General features: G+C 38.7%; 1 protein-coding gene across 22 annotated transcripts in view; it reads right to left on the reverse strand.

Annotated features, from left to right (window-relative positions):
- Positions 1 to 640: 640 nt before the first annotated feature.
- Positions 641 to 16791, reverse strand: part of LOC102232640 (voltage-dependent N-type calcium channel subunit alpha-1B-like) — a 76557-nt gene continuing 60406 nt past the window's right edge. For 17 of the 22 annotated variants that reach the window (XM_023341711.1, XM_023341710.1, XM_023341705.1 and 14 more), the window contains 9 exons: positions 15003 to 15108; positions 13027 to 13134; positions 10210 to 10316; positions 9572 to 9711; positions 9253 to 9385; positions 7035 to 7142; positions 4243 to 4465; positions 3190 to 3401; positions 641 to 2292 (listed from right to left, as the gene is read on the reverse strand). In XM_023341711.1, the coding sequence (XP_023197479.1) occupies positions 1762 to 2292; positions 3190 to 3401; positions 4243 to 4465; positions 7035 to 7142; positions 9253 to 9385; positions 9572 to 9711; positions 10210 to 10316; positions 13027 to 13134; positions 15003 to 15108 (1668 nt within the window). In that variant the 3' untranslated portion in view covers positions 641 to 1761. Of the gene's footprint in view, positions 2293 to 3189; positions 3402 to 4242; positions 4466 to 7034; positions 7143 to 9252; positions 9386 to 9571; positions 9712 to 10209; positions 10317 to 13026; positions 13135 to 15002; positions 15109 to 16456; positions 16475 to 16791 lie in introns of those variants that run through there. The other 5 variants (XM_023341706.1, XM_023341707.1, XR_002753434.1 and 2 more) reach the window with 5 other exon arrangements.

The following is a 16791-nucleotide window of genomic DNA, read 5'->3' on the forward strand; positions in this document are numbered from 1 at the left end:
TTGCAGTTCTCTATAATGCTAAAACATTTCTAAACTCCCCTGCCATTCATATTTTCTACTGTTCACTTATTTTGCCATATTTAAGTTACTGTGTGGACGTTTGGGGCAACACCTACAAAACTTCACTTCAACCATTATGCACATTACAGAAAAGAGCCATTCGAATAGTTCACAAGGTTGATTTCTGTCATACCAGGAATTTATAAATTCTTACTCTTTAAACTCCCAGATTTGGAAGAGTTTCAAACTGCCAGTTTATGTACAAAGCTAGAGACAAACTATTACCAGAAAATAATCAAAAATTGTTTACTGTTAGAGTGGGGGGATATGACTATAGAGAAAACCTCAACTTCAGAACTTTAACTGTTTGAACAACAACAATGAAAAGAATGTGCATCTCAGTCATTGGTGTGAAGATTTGGAATGAACTCACCAAAGAGTTGAAGCAAAGTCCAAGCATGAGGTATTTTAAGAAAAGCCTCAAAGTGGTTGTTATAAATGGATGAACAGGGGTGATGAATTTGGCTGGGAATTACAACACTGTGGATGACTTGGGCAATTTGGGTGTAGGTTTGTGTATGCATGTGTAAATGTGTGTGTTTGTGTATATAGTTATACATGACATATGTATATATACAGGTAGATGTGTATATATGCATATATGAGTGTGTGTATTATTTTCATTTGGTTCAGAAACTATTTTTATTTAGAAGAGATATGGGAAATGGGAAGATTATTTATGTTATGAATTACTGAATGGAAACAGAGTATGATTATATAAGTTAAACTTCATCATGCTTCTTTTCAGGCTCACAGTCAAGTGGAGTATTTACATGTATTTGAGCATGTATATTTGGTAATAAGGTGTTATATTTACACTTCTAAATATGAAAGTCTTGCTTTATTATGTCTTGTTGATGAAATGTCTGTCTGAAAAAAAACAAATTATCAACATAACACGCTGGTATTTTGTGGTTAGCATACTAAAAATGTCTGTTCAGAGACATCCAGAATTTCAAGAGTTCACTTTGCAAGAATACTTGGGAACAGTGCAAGCTCCATAACTAAACAGAACCAAGTGGACTCATCACCAACATGGAGAATTAGATGCTATTTGAACCTGTTAAATCGTCATTGAAAAGGGGGAATCTGTTATAATTGCTGACTTATGGAAGGACAAGTTAGTGCAGCTTTAAGTTTTAATAAAAGAACTATTGGTCAAAATGTTAGCTGCACACACACACCACAACTCATTTTCTCCACAATAGCAAAAGGCATTATGTGTAGCACAACGGCCGCCATGAAAAAAAACCCACGTCCCGCACTGAACGCTACGTTTAAATAAGACAAAAAAAAGGCTGAATTTGAATGTACAGCTGGTCTGCATAAGTCTTATCTAAAACTCTAAGACTCTTATCTGTTCAAGTTGTAGGGTATTATTACTAGAACATAGACAATGATTCTCCCATTTCAATTATTCTTTCAAGCTCAATATGGTGGTTTCGACAAAACACTGAGGTAAAAAACACCCTAACAACTGCCAGACAAACGTGTCTCCTATGGGAAAGGAAATGTCTTTTCCCTTTCGTTTTAGAATGCCATGTGAAACATCACCTTAACTTTCTGAGCTAGAATACAATATTAAACACAAAATGACCATGTAAACTAAAGCCTTCAGAAAAGCTGATAAAACCCATAATAATGCCTCAAAATGCATTAAAAAGGTTGGTTTAAAGCCATGGTAGCACCATTCATTCCCATCTACCTTCTGTACCTCAGTGCCCTGTATCCAGTGCCTGGGCTGGTGCTGCCCCCTAAACTTAAGTGGTACCCATTGGGCACACTCGGGTCTACACCAAAAGTTGGATGTAGGGCTCCCATCCTTCGAGGCAGTGTGGTCCGGGGTGACTGTTCGGCACTAGGGGTAGGGGACAGTGATGCCACATCCTGGAAGACATCCAGCTGGTTCTGGAAGCTGCTGTAAGGACTGCCCAGGGCCTCACCATGGCCCTGGCCCAGAAAGGGCTCTGAGCTGATACGAGTGACAGGGCAGGGGAAGTAGTAGGAACCACTATGACGGAGGGTGTTGTGTTCCGACAGGCCACGGCTTAGTCGGCCAGGACTCTGAGAAGCCTGACTAGACACAAAGTGCACTTGAGAAGGGTATGCAGTCTTATATCCCACCCCAGGCCGTGGGGTGTGTGGGACCTGTGGGAGCTGCCGGCGTCCACGGCTTGGTGTGCTTGAACCGGATCTTGATGCCTTTTGGCTGCCTTTAACCAAACCACTGCCCTAGGTGAAAATTGAACAAGCAATTTGAAATGACAGAACAATGAGAAAATGATGTATGAAAAGAAAAAGTATTGACAAGAAGACAAGGACAGGGTCAGAAAGAAACATACATTAAGAGGTGAGAGATACAAACAACGATAGGAAGCAAAGTTGAACAGAAAATACAAAGATACAGAAAAAAGAACAAACACCAATGATATGGGAATGAGACAAAAATTCAAAAAAAGGATGAAAAGAGAAAGTGGGGAAAAAAGTGAAAGCGAATGAGAGACCATACTAAAGAAAGACAGAGTAGAAAATGTCTTCAGACAATAACACCTTTCAGATCAGATATCCTAACCAAAATCTACACACGTTCTATTATATGCCTTACAAGCAGCTGAAGATCAGACATTCCATGCTGGGACCTTTTTGCTCACTGTGGAGCAGAAAGAGCCACAGGGCAATCTTCCAATTTTGTGCCACACACCTTTCTGTGATCCCAGTTGCACACTCAGGAAGCACACATGGCCTGCTACTGTATCTTTAGGGACATATTTGTGGGTGCATGCTTAAGAGAAAATCTCATCTGAAAGGGGCTAATGTTTGTAGTTAAAAAAAATCTATGATTAGTTGTAACAATTGACTTTATTTGAGAAATATTTGTCTTAGATGTAAAAACAATACCTTTAAACCTTAGAAATGACAGCGGTAGTGTTTTTTATGTGAGTATATGAGCAATATTTTGAATTATTAATGAAACTACCAATCATAATCTCCGACAAGCAATTAGTACATTCTACAAAGATAATCAATGTATTCTAATGTTTATGTTACAAATGGCTTTAATGTGTCCAAATAAAATAGGAAAGTGCTTCTCCATCATCCGTTCTGTTCCAGTCAGCTGCAGCCTCCTACCTGCTTTTTGCTGGTTTCCTGCTCGTCTCTGTAGGAGCAGGCGGCAGTAGCAGATATGGGACAGCAGCGTTCCCGGCTGCAGTAGCGGTCACAGGAGTAGTAGCGTTGCTTGTCTGCTGAGGAGTGATGGTGTTTCCTTTCATGGGAGCGCCCACGTTTATGGGCTCGCTCTCTGGAGGCAGCAGGTTCAGTTGCCGGCTGTTCTGGTCCACCTTAAATGGGAAGAATATTCTTATTTATTGTAGTGATTTATTTGATTACGACAGTGCATATTAACCAATACTACACCAATTTATAGCAGAGTAAATATGAAGGAATTAGCACAATAGCTAAATTTCATCCTTTGTCCTAAGACAAGTAAGGACAAAAAAACCAAACACCTCACTATACAATTCAGAGAACAAACACAGCACAGGCCCCCTGTCTACTTTTGAGACCATGACCTAAAACTTGTCTTTTTGATAAAGACTAGAGTTAATGGCTTAAGGTATTCTGAGTTATCTCTGTAGTTGTGCTGTCATAGGTTTAGGCTGCTCTCACTCTGCTTTTCTCTCCCTGTATGCACTATTTTTACTTACTGTTGTCATAAGTTTTATGTTCCCTCTCTGTTTTTCTTTTTCAGGATTACACACCTGATCCAGAGAGTCTGTGTTTAGCTATGTGCCTTTCATTGACAAAGCTATTGCAGAAACTATCACTGCTAATCATTTCTCTTTCCCAGTGAAAGTAGTCCTGGACCAGTCCTGCCATGTTTGTGTTAGAATATGCCTTGAGATTTAATCAGATGAGAATAGGAGTAACATAAATGCACTGAACTGACATTTTTTTAACTCATTACCTTTAAGATGTCAATAGTTTTAGGTTTTAGTACTAATCAGTAGTTTTCATGGCATTATTTTTGTTGAAGTCTTTTTCTGATAGAAAAATAAAATATCAAAGAAAAATCTAAAAGTAGGGGGAGACCGTTTTCAACTTGACACAATGGGTCGATCCACTGTTTCATAAAGTGATCTTCTTTAGAAACACAACTTTCTGTAGTGTTTGCTGACTGACCAGCTGAGTTGGGAGGTTGGCCCCCAAGAGGGGTATCCAAAGACCCTTGTCTCTTGTCTTTGTCCCGGTCTCTGCGGTGGTGGCAGTGATGGTGGTGGTGATGGTGATGTGTTCTCTCCTGACGAGGTTTCTCTAGGGTGTAGTCCCTAAGGTTAACCTCCTGGGGCCGCTGTGGAGCTACAGTGGTAACAGAGCGTCTCATAGAGCTAGCATCACGACCAGACTGAAGGAGCAAAGAAAGAAAAGGATGAGAATCACACCCTACACTAGTTATTTAGGTGGCACTACATATTTCATTACATCATTACATTTCCAACTCCTGCTCCCACTATTTTGCATTTCTGATGATCAGCATATATTCTGCCTATTCATGACGGCAGACATGCTAAATATTTTGCACCTGCTAAGCATCCTAGTTGTGCCTGCTTTGTAGATCAGCTTTGTGATTGCTCTCAAGTTTGCACCAGTTTTCATACACTCAAACCTTTTTAAGGATCAGTGATGTATTCAAAGTATTAACTTAATGATTATGGCTTACAGCTAATGCTGTCCTAAAAATTAGTTCATGAGAAAATTAAATACGATTAAGAAAAATTAAAGGTTTTTACAATACAAAACAGAATAAATAAGTAAATATCGTGTCAACATACTACATGTATGTCATTTGTAGACCAATATTTCTGGAATAAAAAAACTTGTATTATTTTTATGTAGTATTCAAGTTATCACAGAAACTTAGTTTTGTCAAATTCTGGACTTTTAGTAACTGGAACCCATAATCATCGACATTAAACTACTTAAAATATTTCTCTTTGTATCTAATTCATTTATATAACAAATTTACTAACACTCTGTGAACACAGCTATTAAAGCTGTGTAAATTGAAACATGTAACTAACCATAACAGGCAATAACTGAGATGTATAAGACAGACATCTTATCTTCATCTTTAAGATGAACTTCAGAAAATGGGCGTTAGCCTACATTGGGCATCCTGCACATTTCCTGTTAAATAAAATGGACCTTAGCATGTGCTGGTAGTAAAAGGTGATAAAACTCCACAATAAGAATATTTTATGAGATAAAGGACAGACTAACACTGTCAGTGCAGAGCAAAATGTTAGATAACAGTAGAGGTCATAGAAGAGGTCATAACAGGATTTGAACAAGTTGAGCACAAATTAAAAAAATAAAAAATAAAGATGGGACATTGTAAATGATTGCTGTGGGGACCAGTGACTCTGGCTGCACTCTAGAGTTCCTATCACACTAGCAGGCTGCTTACAAAAGGCCAACTTTAATTGAATTGGCTGAAGGATTTACTGGCCTTCGTTCCAAAAGGTGAGAAAACGAACCTGCTCTGATATCTTCCATCCTTTCATTAATCCTTCACTGCAGATTTTTCTCTCTCCGTAACCCAATTACCATTCAGTGAATGTTGAGTCCAGATCCATTTAGACCAACTTCTCAGTAGGCAGCAGGAGGAAAGCATCACTGAACCAATGGCTGGCAGCTGGCCAGGGTTTAATCACATTATTGTACAGTTTTCTGCTGTGAAAGCAGGCCAAACAACAGCATTCCATAGTTGAACTGCAGAGAGCACTTTAAACACACAAATCAGTCAACATTGCTCAGGAATGGGCTGTTTCTTATATTTCTGTGGATGTTTCAGCCTGAGTTCAATGAACAGAAAGTCCTCTATGCATGCCAAATGAAACATAAAGAGGCTTCAAGAACAGGTTAGTGTGTTAAGATGTGGTAAAATATTCAGTATGTCATCCAAAAAAGGGTTCAGTGTCCTGCTTGTTCATTGAGATCAGGTTTCATAACAAATAAGGTCAGAAAAACTGATATGATAAAAAAAGGAGAGAAAAAAGAAAATGATTTCTAAAACAGACACAAACATTTTTAGATGACACACAAACGTCTGTGCATTGAACAAACTTCTGCATATCATTGGACCCCAATATGGCAGTTTATCAGGAGCAAACACTTCCAGTTTCTCTGATCTCAACGATGAAATCCAGCATTCATATGACAGAGGCAAGGTTCAGAGGTCAGCCCACAGTGGAGAGATATTACAATCAGACTGCTGTGAGTGTTTCCCTCCACATGATAATGCAAATGCATCAGTTTGAGGGAGTTGAAACAATATATGACTGCAGGAATAGAGAGGAAGTCCATGATTATGATGTTAACATGAACGATTGTGGTCAACGTAATAATTTGACTCCTATATATGCGGTTATCCAATCACCAGTACCAGCGGGTGTTAAAAAAAACTCAGAATGCAACTTTTCAGTCCACAAGAAAAAAGATCACCGCTCTGCTCCACTGCTGCTGAAGTATAGTGTTCAGTTTTTTGTTCTTTTCATTCTGTATAACAGACTTATAAGTGGTCTTTTGTTCATATTTGCTATGAATAAAGCCTGTAAGCTAATGTGAAGGATTTTCTCTTGTATTTCTATGATGTAACAGTGACTAGTCAACTTGACTCTTATCATGTTGAAATTGTCTAACACCTATTCCACATCCAGCGTCAGACCCTGCGCTGGATGTTGTTCTCCTAACGCCCAGAAAAGCTGACTGCACCAAGAATCCCATTTATTTCCCAAGACAAGAGGTCACCTGGTTTAAACAAAAGCTGAATAACTAAATACTCAGCTCCTAAATATGCTCCAAAAGATTCTGTCTCAAAGATGAGACAGAATACTGTAAGCTCAAATCATAATACCACTGGAGCATTTATAAACACATTCACTGCAGTTGAGAACATGAGGAAGAGCTGTTACCTGGAGCTCCACGTTGAGTCGAGGCATTGAAGCAGCCCTGCCCTGGCTCTCCAGACCTGGACCAGGGACTGGGACTGTGCTGCTGACACTGTTCAGCCCTACTGACTCCTGGACATACAATAAGTTCCACATTACTTCCTGCATCAACACTTCTTTTTTACAAGATGGAAAGCTTTGGGGATATAATCAATAGAGTTTAGGAAAACTCTGTCATGTTACAAATGATATCAACGTAGGACAATCTGCTAGTATCTAAATAAAATAATAGGAATGCAGCATCGCAACTTCATAAATCAGAATTTTTAATAAAAATTATATTTCCATATGGCAAGGAATTCACCAGTAAATTAATTATAATGATAGAAAACCAACAGATCCAAATGTCATAGTTTGCATGCTGCTGATCCTGTGTAATAAAATTGTTCATTGAAAAAATGCTATTATAATGACAAAGCAAGTTGTCCATATTAAGGTGAAAGGAGCAAATGTTGTACATGTTGGTTTTGGTACATTCTTCTCTGAGACTAAGAAAAAAAGACTCATTTCAGACATTGTTTGGAAGAACAGTGTACTTTGATTGAACAGTTAAGTGTAGAGGACAAAACATAAAAGCACAGAAAGGATTTGCTATAATGATTTTAAAATAAAAATAAAAACCAGAAAGAAGTGAGAGAATGGGATAAAGACAAGCCAAAATGGGACGGGCTTACTCATTAATCAGCTCCAGGGCGAGGTAAGAAGCTTTAGTGTGAACTATGTGAAGCCAAGTTCTTGACAAGGAGCCCCAGTGTTAGGTAAATTATATATATTATTATCAAATATTTGTTGTTTCATGTGCCTTTATAATGTTCTTGTCTTATATGCTTTTATTTGTTTCATCTTAGCATAAAGGAAGTTTCTGTGTTGTTGAATTACTTTGATTCCTTTCTCAGAAGGCCTCTGAGGAAGAGCAGAGAAACTGTTTTCAACAGGTTATCGCTCAGCAGAAACCTCTGCATCCTTGACCTGTTAGATATAAAACCATCGCTGTGAAGACGTACAACTTGCTCTGTGTTATCCTGTGTCTGGAACAGAATAATCTAGTGTGTAGATACCATGTGTTTTGTTAGTGACTAGCATTTGCGTTGCAATTATGTGATTGAAGTGTTTTCCCCACCTCTTTGAGACGCTCTCTGTAACAGGGATCCTAACAGCAATAAAAAGGGAGAACGGACACATATGTTTTCAGAACAGAAGAGATGTGTGACTGAAAACATCTCTGGCTGTTCTCCTCATGAGTACAAAAGAATCTAACGCTCTTGTCTTTCTTGTGTTTGTTAAATCTGTCTCAATAGGTGTTTAAACCTGACACCCAGCAAAGTTGTTTTGTTGGAAAACAATGTGTAAAGCAGATGACATTGTGATTAAGAGTACATTATCTGGTCTAGTTAGACATGGATCATTTTGTGGACAAGCCACTATACACTGTGCTTGTACTCATGCTTTCTATGTTTTTGGGGGTGGGTATATTTATCAGATACCAAGGATCATAGATCCGTTTGGACTGATCAAACTACTTTAAGAGGTGTTGTCTTTTGCTCAAGAGGAAAGATGTTTCAACAAGAAAGTACCCCAATCAAACCAGTAAGCAAGCAGTCTCTTGGTTAAGATCAACATAAGTGATTTTATTCAGGTTATGAAGTGACCAGCACAAACAGCAAACCTCGAACCAACAGAAATATGTGAGGTGGCATCAACATGCAGTTCCTGAGACCAAGAAGTACAGAACTGAGATCCAATCATCCTGGGAATCTTTTTTCACAGGTGTCACAGGTTGGTTGTTTTTAACCATGCAACTAGTTTCCACGCAGATCTTTATATAACTACATTAGTTCAGTAATCCCCAATGATGTCAGAAACCAATGAAATCATGCAGAAAGCAACTGCAAGGGATTGCTGGTGGTTCTATAAACTTTTATTCAACAAATAAAATGTAGTGTGTGTTTTTGTAGGTCATTCTAGAACTTGCTAAAAACGAAACATATTTTTATCATGGTCCGATACACTAAAACCTAAAACTGAAAAAGGCTGTGCCTTGTATTTACTGAATGTAGCTATGTGTAAGGGAACCAGGTTTGTTATGGTTTATTGTTTTTATGTACTCTTTAGGACATTCATGTTGTTATATCTTACACAATGGGATTAGCCCGATGGCTGCACATGTTTGTCTCTACATTACCTGATTGACAGCATTTGATGTGTCCACTGATGGGCCTTTGGATATGGTTCTCTTTGGTTTGGGATAGACACCCTCGGTGGGCCTCTCCATCCCAGTGGAAGGTACTGATTTATTTCTGGGGTCATAACCTGGCCTGAAAGATACAACGGCCACAGCTTCAAATCACATTACATTTTAGAAATTATTAGCAAAATATTCCAAAAGAATTTTAGGTTCCCACCATATCTAGACAGAAAATGCACATTGATCGTGTTAACAGGTATTTATTTAACCAACTGATGCAAGCTTTCAGAAAGAAACTGTGAGGTGTGGAACTTACAGCATCCCTCCATTGTTGATGGAGTTAGAGCTGACCACTTGACGGAATGACTCCGGGCTTTGCTGAGACTGAGGAGCACTGGGTGAGCCCTGCATGTGAGTCAGAGGCAGCAATGGCTTAAACAGAGCTTCGACCTTGCACTGTGGAGGAGAAATGGATGGCGACATGCTGAGGACATTCAGAAGCAGCAGGCAAAATATTCTTGGACCCAGGGAAAACAATATTCCCTTGTGTCACCTAAAGGTGGACACTAGGGGCAGAATTTTGTCTTCAGGGTCATGCATTCAGACATTGTGTGTGATAATTTGTGATTCCAGAAACAAACATGCATCTGTGGATGTGCAAGTTCAGTGCCTGTCTAGTTTCAACTATTCAATCGTGGTTTGTGCTTTAGAAATGTAAAATATTCTTTTGTAAAAACCCAATGAGCAACCTGTGGAAACACAAGTACTTTCTTTTCATGTCTCCAGTCATGCAGATCTTTGGTGGATCTGTGCATTTCCTATGCAAGGACAGGAGGGCACATGCACTCAGGTTTATATTGTAGCATCCAATGTGAGCGTGCTTCAGTGCATTTGTGTGTGCATGTGTGTGTTTGTGTGTGTGTAATCCGTGTAGAAGTTGTGCAGACATTTTACCTGGGGGTCAGAGTTGGCCATCTGCTGCAGCCTCCTCGCTCGACTCTGTTTCAAGTAGTCAAAGATCATCAGTGCTGCGTAAACCTTTCCTACCGTTAGCTCATTGGCTGAGGATGTGAGAAGACAGGAAATAACGTGAGAAGAAAGAAAAGAGGCAACTCTATAGATCTAGTGCTTCTCTTTTTGATCTTAGCACATTTAATTAAAGGTTCAGGAAAGAAAGTTTTTTGTTACATTCATAGCAAGTTATTAAAACAGATTTTTCAGTAAGAATTCGTATTACAGCTAAACTAAAGTAAATGTATGAAATGAGCATTGCTTATAAATAGCAGGCAGCTACAGCAACATCCAGTACAGATTTATATAAGGTTTTGAGCAAATCAGAAGAACACCTTGTGAAAGGCGACTCACCAACTGTCATCAGTGACTGGTCTATTTTTAGGGAGAAATTGACTTGATTGAACTTATTTTCTTTAGATGTTATTCAGGTGGGACAAAATTAAAACAAATGAATTATCTGGAACAAATCGAAAATAAAAATATAATAATATTCTTGCAGATCTTAAGTTGTTAACAAATTGACAGGAAACATGAATCTTCCAAAAGAGCTGTGAGCACCTATTAAGCAATCAGACATAAGAATTAGACCACCTTGAATACATTTAATGTAAAGGGCATTTTAATAATGATGTGGACTCTGATGAATCACTTCAAACCTTTCTTTGTTTAGCACAAATAGTAAATGACATGTACTTGTATATTGCTTTATCAGGTCCAGAGGACCCCAAAATTCTTTACACTGCACTCAGCCATTCACTAATTACAAAACACACATTCAAACACTGATGGTGGCAAGCTACTGGTTAGTAGCCACACCTGCCCAGGGGCAGTCTATGTCTGACAGAGGTGAGGCTGCCATGCACTGATGCCACCGGCAGGTCACCCCTGTCAGGCAAGGCAGGTGAAACGTCTTGCTCATCTGTCTTTGTCGACAAAACGACAGATGGAGCAGGAACTGAATCACCACCCACTGTTTGCGTGACAAACTCCTACCACCATCACTACTACGGTGCAATTCAGATGAAAAACAGATTTCTTAGAGGAAAATCTACAGAAAAAAAACAGTAAATTACAGTATGCTTGTTGCATAAATGTGCTCAATCTTAAACTAATACTTGAAGAAAATTTTGATTCCTACTTCCCATCATGCATCCAGCTATCAATTGTCTATACCGGGGTGGGCAACTCCAGGCCTCGAGAGCCGGTCTCCTGCAACTTTTAGATGTATCGCTAGTTCAACACACCTGAGTCAAATAATGAGGTCATTAGCAGGACTCTGGAGAACTTGACTGCACTTAGGAGGTGATTCAGCTATTGGATTCAAGTGTGTTGTACCAGGGAGACATCTAAGAGTTGCAGGACACCGGCCCTCGAGGACCAGGATTGCCCACCCCTGGTCTATACCGACTGATCTTTGCAGCATTGCTGGGAGGGGGCTGGTGTCCATCTACAGCAGTCATTTGGTGAGAAAGTGGCTCACATTGGTCAGGTCAGTAGCCCATCACAGGACAACACATTGACACACAAGACAAACGATCACATACACACACGCACACATTTGTCACACTATCTTTGTGGAGACTTTCTATTGACTTCCATGCATTTCTATAGCCTAACCCTTACCCTACCCCCAACCCTAACCAGCACATATCTAACCCTAACCAAGACTCAATTCACCCCTAAGTCTTAAACCTAACCCTTAACCCAGAAACAGCATTTCCTCTTGTGGGGACCAGGCTTCAGTCCCCACAAGGAGCAGTGAGTCCCCACAACGTAATATGTGTCAGGAAAATAGTTCCCACATGGCACAAATACTCACACACACGCAAACCCACGAACAAGTTTGAGTTATCACTTGACCAAAAAGTCATGTTTTTGCTTTGTGGGAGGAAGCTGGAATAATCAGAGAGAATCTACGCATACACAGGGAGAACATACAGAAAGCCATCAGGCCGCATTAGAATAATGCTGCTAACTACTCCACCATGCATTATTACTCCACCCACCTTCTATCATTTATGGTGAATCTGATGAACCACAAACCAGGTTCTGCTGTTCTTGTTAGATTTTAGATAATGTATAGTGGATCATCAAAACCAGCACTTTGAAAGTAGAGTAACACTAAGCCAGATCTGTTGGTATCTTTTTAACTAAAAGATTAAACAATATCATCTTCACTTAAACTATCAACTTATCCTCTACACTGAGTCCCAACCTGACAACTCAATGAGCCTTTTCTCATTAAGAACACTCCCAGGTGCCTGATAAACTTTTACCTAAAATCTTGTTTCCAATTCAGAAGTTCTAATCATTTATACCTCTACCTAATCTGTCCTGGATTTTTTTTAAAAATGTGTGAACAAGTGTTTAAACTAGATACTGAGGAGAGCTAGTTTACGGGTTAAAGGCAATAATTAAATTAAATTGCTTGGTATAAACAATCACCATTGCTTCTTTGAAATGAAGCTTTCCTATATTGCTGGAGTATATCTATGTTCCCTCTTGAAAGATGTGCAGACCATATTTAATCTTAGCCAGCAGTGAAGGCAACACATTCATTATTACATACATATTTTAAGTGTTTTTATGCAGTACTGCATAAAAACATCAGAGTCAATATCCAATTGCTTTGTCATTTCTGCATAATTGTGCACATGAACAAGTGTATGCATTCTCTCACATTGTGACAAAATAGATACAATGGTTATTTACAGGTCAAAGCTGAACTTGATAGTTAAAAATGAAGCAGGAATTTACGTTTGTGTGGCGTCACCAACAAATCCATGGTCTTCTGAGAGAGGCTCGGCCAAACTGTGGATATTTCTTTCTTTAACTCAGCATCCATTAAACGCTGCAGCACCATACCTGGAAATCAACAATCAATATATAATTCAACCTTCTAAATGAACAGAGGACAGGAGAATAAAATAACAAAAATATTCCATTACGAGCAAATGAGACACTATTATAGGCAAGGAACTACTAAAACACCTAGTTCACCAGGCTTTAAGGACATGTAATATCTGGGGATGCTCCAATCAGGTTTTTTTGCTGCCAATTCTGATTCTGATCAACCATGAATGCCAATCACCAATCATTGCCTTTCACCTGGGTTAGCTGTTAATTTTTCGCTTTAGGTATAAATGATTCTATGTGATCTGGCAAAATGGAACAATGATCTGGCAATAAACTCACCTATTTTAGACATAAAACATGCAAAACACTTGCAGGCACAATACAGCAGCTACTCAGTCAAAAGGACAACTGAAAAACCTGCAATCAGTAAAACAATATTTAACAGTAAGACTCTCTGTACCCTAATTATACATGGGTCAAATAAATGTCATAACACTGCCTGTATCAAATAATGTCAAGCAAAAAACAAAATATTAATTCAAAGTTAAATGCAGATTGCATCAAAATAAACAATTCTGAGTTACTGAATCAAAACTTCCTGAGAGCATGACAAACTGATCAATGCTGATTCTGATTGTCTGTTTCTGACTGAGCTGAGAAATTCTGCAGAATGCCAGGAGGCAGAGAAGATCGATTTCCCCCCCCAGAGATTATCTGTCTTATGTTAGAACATAGCAAAGTTTTATGGGTTTTTTTTTTAAGTTACATGCTGCAGCTTTAAGCAGATGTTCGGTGTGAGAGTTCACTGTGAAATATTACTACCGGTACCACATAGCGGCGGTTCAACAAGAGCAGAACCAGCGTCTTACACCTCTAGCTCGTTGACTTAAATTATTTTTCAGGATATTTATTTAGCTTTCTGGCCATCATGCTCATCCAGGTGAGTGTTTGTAGTTGTTCTCTGCTTTACCTGCTGACTGATCGCTCTGGACCTCTTTTTTCTGCAGTGAGCCTCGATATAGTCAAACTTCGTCAATTGATTGCTTTTTTAAATGTCATATTAGATTCATTGTGTCGGTGCATTTTGATGTGCTGTACCCCCGAGGTAATTTTCCACCGCAACAAACAAACTTCCCCATTCACTCTCAGAGCGTTTAAGGTGGTTTAAATTGATCAGCCACCGATTGGTGGCTAATCGATCGGCATGCCTCTCTGAAGTAGTACCTATCGGTAAGACCTTGTTTTTAGCCAGTAGCCTACTGATTTTTAGTCTATTTGCCAATTCTTGTTTTGGCTGATTTGCATTTTTTTCTTATGGACTATAACACAGAAAGGAAAAAACCTAGCTTGATAAGTTTTAAGTCTAACTGAAAGAAAAAGAAAACACAAGACTGTTAATCTGAATAGACTGAAGAAATAACATTAAAGTACATGAAATTGCAAGTCGTTTCTATGTATTTAAAATAGTGGGGACATACTTTTGATCGATTTAATGAGTGGAGAAATAAAAAATCTGACACTTTTTTATCTGGCTTGTTGATCACCAATCAAAGATGTTAGATGCTCTCTGTTCTAAACTGATCAGTTTAAATCATTTGTCAATATTTAACTCAATAAAATCTTCAAAGATCACATGTAGCTTGATTTAATGAATAGTTTTTAGAGATTTGCAGGAAGTACATGATGCATTAGCATTCTCCACCATTTAAACATTGCCAATTAGATTTTATTTTAGAAAATTTCAATATTACCCACATCTTATTATATCTCTTTACTACATGGTTTTAAGGCAGTGGTTTAGTGCCTTTTGTAGCTCATTTGATATAATACCTTTTTGTTTGTGGCACTTTTTGTATAGATGTTTGAGTTTATCTGACCTGAGGCCAACTTGATCTCCAGCGCAGTGCGAATCAGGCCCATCAGAGTGGAGGTAAAGTGAACTGTGTTGTCATCAGCGATGGGCATGTTCATTTTGACAAGACGCTGTGCAGAGAATCAGGTGACAGAAGTAACATTATGACGTGCTAAAACTTCCACATCAAAATATCCAATCCATTCAGAGAAATCAATCTGTGTGCTACTGTAACAGTCTTCATTATTTATTGACCGATTTTGTTACTATTGCTTTCTTTTTTTTGTAATTATACAATTTCACCTAGATTCAATTTAGCACACAAAAAGTCTTCTCCATGTAAATGTAAAGACAAACTAGACATTCACATTCATTGCTATTGGCTACATTATGCACTATTTTCCAAGTCGAAGTGCACTGGTGCAAGACCGACATTGACCAAAAAAAAGGTGAGAGAAGGCATGTAACGCATAACCATGAAGGTGCCTGGACAGTTGCAGGAGCTCGACTCTGTGCTTACCACCCTAGCAATCAACAACTTAGGAGTTGAAGAGAATGAACATGCTGCAGATGTAAAGTGGCAGCTACCAGTAAACAGTGTCCATTCCACCAAGCTGGGTCAGCCTTAGCAGAGAGATTCAGAGGTAGTTTTATACGACACTAGTGGCATCACTAGATGCAGAAAACAGACATTATTGTTGTAAGAGTTGAGCTCCCCTGAACACAAAAAGCATTCATCTACATGTTCTAACAGTGGCAGAGAGAAGAAGAAGACCAGAGAATGAGGCGGGAATGAGGAGCTGAGGGTCCGATGCGCACGCACGCACACGCCCGCACGCACGCACACACATGATCAGAAGATCACCAAGCACAGAGAAGATTTCAAAGAATAGAAGTTACAGAATGCAAATATGACACGTTTGAATACAAATTTGCTGTGAAGGGTGTCAGGTACCTCAGTTATGCTCTTGTGATGTCCATAAAGATGTTATCAGATTATTTATTTAAACTCAAAGCTACACAATGTAGCCAATATTTTTTTCTGATTTAGAATACAGTTGAAAATATCAACCATGTTCATGCCCATTACACAGGCACGCTAAAAGGATAATGGGAAAATAATGAAATGAAAGTTTAGAAAACAAAGTAGTATTCAACCTTTTTAATAAAACATAGATCAGGAAGAGCTTATTTTTTTAGGTAGATGGAGGAGAACACATGTACAAATGGGCAAAGGCTGCTTTCTTGACTTTTACAGTCAGAAGTCAAAAAATTATTAATAATAAGCAGTTAGTGGCAAGTATTAATGCAGAAATTTAACAAAAGTTAGAACCTGGAGTCAGCACAATTTCAACCTGAATTTTTTAATTGTTCAAAAATAATAATAGTGTGAAACAATATGTGAGATGAAGATCAAACAACAGAGACCAATGTCACACTAGGTACCTCTATCCCAACAGAAACAATAACATAGCTTACTTAAATTGGTGGCTGTTGCTGCAGTGAGGAGGGGGAAAAAAGCAAAACAGAATCAATAAATTATAAGTTGGCACACTGAGGGACAGCCTGATAAGTCAGTTCCTACTTTCGTCTGACTCCTTAAACTTTTAGATTACTGTACAGCACATCCATTTTAAACTTTTTCATGGGCAGCCATGAAAAAGGTTCTGATTTCTTAATCTAGTTTCCAGCTCTGCATGAAAGACAGTGTGTTCCCTGTATACTAAAGAAAATGATTCAGGGAGAAGAGACAGCTCCTTTATCCCATCTATGCTCAGGCAAAATGTATGACTACTCCTCAATAAATTAGACAG

The sequence above is a fragment of the Xiphophorus maculatus genome, chromosome 11 (assembly GCF_002775205.1).
Source record: "Xiphophorus maculatus strain JP 163 A chromosome 11, X_maculatus-5.0-male, whole genome shotgun sequence".
NCBI lineage: Eukaryota > Metazoa > Chordata > Actinopteri > Cyprinodontiformes > Poeciliidae > Xiphophorus > Xiphophorus maculatus.